The 5,564-nt window shown below is 39.5% G+C and overlaps 1 protein-coding gene across 1 annotated transcript; it reads right to left on the minus strand.

The window, feature by feature from the left end:
• Nucleotides 1–2,668: 2,668 nt before the first annotated feature.
• Nucleotides 2,669–3,858, minus strand: LOC115383231 (placenta-specific gene 8 protein). Its single transcript, XM_030085338.1, has 3 exons — nt 3,774–3,858; nt 2,896–3,020; nt 2,669–2,773 (listed from the first exon to the last, which is right to left on the minus strand). The coding sequence occupies exons 1-3, from the start codon at nt 3,856–3,858 to the stop codon at nt 2,669–2,671; spliced, it is 315 nt and encodes a 104-aa protein (XP_029941198.1).
• Between the last annotated feature and the right edge of the window lie 1,706 nt (nt 3,859–5,564).

Raw genomic sequence — 5,564 nt, forward strand, 5'->3', positions numbered from 1 at the left:
AAAAAAACAAAACAAAAAAGAGCTTATTGAAAGAAAAGAAATAAAGCAGTTGTGATTTCTTAAATGTACTGTCGATTCTGTATTCTCACTTTCATATTAAAATTATTCCTCAGACTTTTGTGAAATCAAGAACTAAAATGTTATTTTGGTGTTGGAGTACAGGTGTGATAGTCATGCTTCAGAAGATTTATTCTTTTTTCCATTTGTGCATTTTTACTGTCAGTAAAGAACACCTGACCCGTGCAGAAGTCTTCACGAGACGGTAAAATGCATCCTTCGACTGCTTCCAAGGAAGTCAAACGTTGTGCTGGATATGCATATCTCCACCTGCTTTGCCACTGCCTCATGTGCCCCTACTTCCTCCAGCTCTGCCAAAACAAGGTTTTTTTTTCCACTTTGAAAAACAATATTTTGATTTGCATGGACAGTTTTAATATGTATGGTTATGCCATAAAACCATATTTGGAACACGTGTGACCCTATTTCTTTGTCTGTACTGTACAGCATGAAGTACAAACAGAATCTGGCTGATTATACACAGTTATGTTTAATATTTCTCTGTTGGCGCTCACTCTGGAGATGCATGACTGAATATTGGAGCAGTGGTTCCTGCTCTCGCCTCACAGCTAGGTTTACATGGGTTCGAATACCATGAGAGTGTGTTTCCTGAGGTAATTTGTGTGGTTGTCTCTGTTATGTCCAGCGTATGTCCTGTCCTGATCCATAATCAGCTGAGATTGCCTCCAGTGCCCTGCGACCCTGGACATGATAAAGCAGTATACATGATGGATGTGCAGATGCATCTAAGATCACTACAATATCATTTGAAGATAATTATTTTGTTGGCTATTTCTACATTCAAAACAAACTTAATCTTACCCAGAAATTACTTTTTTTTAATTGTAATTATATTAGAAAATAAGGAACACATCAAATTCTTCTAAATACTTTAGTATGTTGATGAATATTGAGTTACAACCAAATTTGATTAATAATTTAAAACGATTAAATAGGCCCGTTCGTGTGATGATTCAAAAAGTGGAAGTTTCACTGCTTGAATTAAATTATGGGGGGAAAAAAATGGATTATTTTAGAACTACAAAAATTGACGTTTGCGTTACGTCACCAGCCCACGTGACCTCACGTGGCGACACCAGGAAGATGAGCGTAAAATACCGGTGACTTTTTTTTGTTTTTGCTTTTTTGTTTGTTTGTTTTTTACGGCTGTCACGTGAAGAAAAAAAGAAATAAACCTACTGCTTCTGTCATGTGAGTAAAACTGCTTCTGTTCTCCTGCTGATATCGTAAAGAAAAAGAAACTTGGAGACAGCAGCTGGGTGTGTGCTGAATGGTTAAAGGTTGACTAAAATAAAAAAATTACTGCACATTTACGTTGTTATAAAGCATAATTGTCCAACTTTCGTGTTTGTGCTCACGTGGTGTAAGCGCCGGTCGTCTGTCAATTAAAATGTTGCGGGTTCCATTCCAGAATTCGAAGTGCTCAAGTGATGGATTGAATGCCTTGCTTTCCAGCCACATTCATGGGTGAATGGGATTACCGTTGTGAAGTGCTTTAGGGGGCTGCAGCAGAGGACAACCACTAAAAAAATTTCAAATTCATAACAAATTAATAATTTACAAACACACACACAAGCAGGGGAGTCTTAAGGTTTTATTATGACAATGAACAAAATAAAAAAAATGTAATTGAAGCCACCTTTTTTATTTGAAACATTGTTTACTAAAGTTGTTTTGCAGAACTACTCTGTTCTTCACTGATTCATTTACACATTTTTGCAATACAGTATATTATAGAAGTGGGTAGTTTTCCAATAAAGTGCAAAAAATGGAACAACGTTTGAGTTAAATGTACCTATATGGTTGTGTGATGATGTATACTACAGACCTCAGTGTCTCCTGAGCCAAACTGTGATAAAAAAAAGTCTATATTTACACAATGTAAATGTGCATGATGGTCTTCAATTGCCATGAACAACAAAAAAAGTCAGAGTGGTAATATTCCTGTGGTGATTACAAACATCAGCAATTTATTTATTTATGAAGGATCAACAACTTGCAGTTGTAGCTGGGATGACACTAATTTAACACTTTTGTTTAAGATCACAGGAAATGTGTACAGCTGAGGTTGATAATGAGGTTTTTTTTGTGTGTGGCTCTTACCAATCGAAAGCAACTTTCAACGCTTATGAGGATAATATGCCTGGCAGTTAGTGCATAAAACTGATTGTGTCTGGATGAGGGCTGATCGGAAAAACGGGCAATATAATGTGTCACGAACCAGTGCAAACAATCTTATCATTGGATTCATACTGCAGTTCAGAGGATTTACAGCTTTGATGGTTGCCAGGCCGCACCTAGGGGATAAAGGGCAACATGACTTTTCACCACATCCACAGTTTTATTGGTGTTACTGACAAACCTTGTTTTAAAGCACAGAAACTGTCGTATTTCCACAAATAAAGCAATGAAAACTACTATGGACTCTGTAATACCCAATTGTTCTCTGAACAGTATTGTTCCTTATGCTCCATAAGCTTTACCATCAGAGGCAACGAAGCAGCTGCGCGACATGTTGCTGCCTCCTCCATGCATTAAGTGCTTTCAGTTAGAGGGACTGGTCTGGCATCACAAAGTAATATTCACCTGCTCAGAAAATTCCCTGGCTCTTGCGAAGGTCGATATCTCTCTTGAGCTGGCAGGTGGCGCAGAGAGTGCAGCAGCCGGCCACGCAGAAATCAGTACACATTGAGCCCTGGAAAAGAAAGAAAGTTGCTCTGAGAGCTTTGCTGCTGTCTTGCAGATAATGTTGACAATGTTGACGCTTTGGCTTTGAGCGCTGTTGCTGCTATTTCAGTATTTCCAGTGCTGGCTTGCCTGGATGTTGTATCTGGTCCTGTAGACGCTGCGAATGGGCCACCCTATGCCACACAGGCAGCACTCGTTCATGTCACTGGCGATGGAGCAGCCGAGGCACGGGAAGCAGCACATGCCGTAGAGGCCTGCAGGACAAGAGATTGTTTAAAGGAAAAAAAATATAAATATATTAAAGCTTTGAAACTTGAACATGGTGGTTTTTCCAAATTAAGATAGGCCCCTACTCCACAGGAACAGAGGTCATAATACATTTTCTGAGGATATGGACTGAACTAAGTTAGAAATATTGTTTGATTCATCATGTCATGTCAGCGTGTGCTTGTTCTGTTCAGAAAAGGTGGTAGATTGAAAGTTGGACACATACAAGGAAGTATGGGAAGTTTCTAAGGAATATGCTAAACCATTACCTTTCAACTGCTTAAATTGTCCCTGAATAATTGATCCGAGCATTCAGATGGGTGGTGCTCAGAATTTATAAACTTTGGCTGAAATGAAGATGCCATTTCAAAACACTAATGAGTTTCGCCACTTGGCTCCTACAACTGATTCTTTTCAGCTTTTCTAATGTGAAAAAGGCAAGATGGAAAATAGAGAATTGATTCTATCAACGTATATTTTTAAAAGAACATGGGAGACTCTACTAGAGGAAATATAGGAAATATCATTGTAGAAAAACAGCTGTCGATTCTGTATTTCATTTACTTTCAACAGTGTTTGGAATTTCAGTCTTATTTTCGAGCGGTGCCCTGTAAAACCTCATTGATATTTTGAGAAGAAACATTGATTTCCTGTAGAAAAAAAAAAAACTGGTTACAGCATGCATGATCAACTCTGGACTCTACTTCTTCCGCATCAAACCGATAAGAAGGGTTTCTCACAGGTTCCGCAGTCTGAGGCGCAATCACAGAGTCCGGTCTGGAAGTCAGTCGGTGCGTATCTGCCTGGTTGGTTGACCACAGCCATGATGACAGAAACCTTTGCGAGATGAAAACAAAAAGACCTCCGTTCTTATCGCCACCACCAAGATCCGTGTCTTGTTCTACGTCTGTTGCTTCTCTATGTCTTTCTGCAGAGATCACTCTGAGCCACTCCACTCCTGAACATCAAACCATGTGGAAGCATGAGTTCTCCCTCAGATCTCCAGGCGGGCTTTTGTCTGAAAGCAAAGCTTACCAGATGGTTCCAGAGGGTTGAAGGACAGCGAAGACCGAGGAAGGAAGCTGGACGGCAGGAGGTCGGGTCAGCCTTTATAACTGATCCGAGCAGGTAATTCAGGTCATTGTAAACATTATACAAACGCCAATAAAACTCCTGACTTGATATACTCTTCTCATCACCTGACCTTTTAGAGAATGTTCCTCTTCCTATCTGACATGATTGCTCAAATACGATCTGGAATCAGAAATCATTTACAGATATTTGCAGTTAAAACTAAGTTTCAAGGACACGGCCTTCTCAAAACTTCATATTTTCTTCTCCATTTTTATCTCTTTGAGCTTAGTTTTGTTTGATGAAATAGTTTTTTTTCAATTTATTGAAGCTGAAGACAGTGGTGTGAACTCTTATTATTTCTTGGTCAAAGAGAGAATACTGAATATATAGAGATTTAGGCATGAAGCACATATAATATTGAGAAATAAACATAAATTATGCTGGATTACCTCTGAGAAGCCGATTTGAATTTGTCTTTGATTAGTTCAAGGCTGCTTTATCATCCCACAAAGATCAAATGGGGAAAGACTCACATGAATTATTGAAAAGCTTTAGCAGCTGCAGGAACGAAAAGGGGTTTCCTGAGTCTGCTGTGCTGTTTGGATGTTTGAAGAGAGTCAGGACTCACCTGGTTTACTGAGGAATCTAATCTTGTAAACGTGAGGAAAGGTCAAGTCAGGCAGCATTATCTCAGTTATTTTACTGCCTAAATCCTTCTGGAGTCTGGTGCAATAAAACAGAGATGAAGCATTGTGATCATTTAATCAGATAGTGGTTATTAACATCAGAGCTGTTTTATTATGGGAATACTTTCTGTTTATACAGAGGGGGAATATTTTAAGATCATATTTGAGTGAACATGCAGTATAATTTGTGTAGCTCAAATGGTTTCAGAGCAGTTTCTGCCACAGGGTGGCGCTGCGGCCCACAGAAAGGGTGGCAGTGGAGCAGTGGGAGCTCGCAGTGAGGAGCTGGCTGTAATGATAGAGGCTCCCACATAATGAGCAGCTGTAACTGAAGCTCGGGAAAAGGCATGAGGTTCAATTTCCGACAGACTAAAGATAGACGACTGAATTACAACAAAGTACACAGGGTGGCTATTAGGCTACAACACACACACACACACACACACACACACACACACACGCACACACACACACGCACACACACACAGCGCACACACATGCACAACCTTTGTCCCTCTTTTATATCTTCCTGGCAATAAATATGTTTATTTTCTGGACCCAACATCGACGTTTCACTAAAAAGACACTTTTTTGGTTCACTCCATTTATGCTGCAGCTTCGTCTTCCCGAGGGAATTTCTCCCACTGAAGATGACAAATACCACATATTATACCTTAAACATGTGTACCTCATATTCAGAAGAAATCAGCAATTTACAAAACATGAACATCCATTGAATATAAACTATTAAATAGTAATTGAGCCAAGGTG

This window comes from Salarias fasciatus, assembly GCF_902148845.1.
Source record: "Salarias fasciatus chromosome 7 unlocalized genomic scaffold, fSalaFa1.1 super_scaffold_4, whole genome shotgun sequence".
NCBI classification, from domain to species: Eukaryota; Metazoa; Chordata; class Actinopteri; order Blenniiformes; family Blenniidae; genus Salarias; species Salarias fasciatus.

Coding starts and splice junctions, on each gene's coding strand:
- LOC115383231 (XM_030085338.1), bottom strand. CDS start 3,858: ATGGCTGTGGTCAACCAACCAGGCAGATACGCACCGACTGACTTCCAG. Junction 3,021..3,773: donor CGCCTCAGACTGCGGAACCT/GTGAGAAACCCT, acceptor CTTGTCCTGCAG/GCCTCTACGGCATGTGCTGC. Junction 2,774..2,895: donor GGACCAGATACAACATCCAG/GCAAGCCAGCAC, acceptor TTTCTTTTCCAG/GGCTCAATGTGTACTGATTT.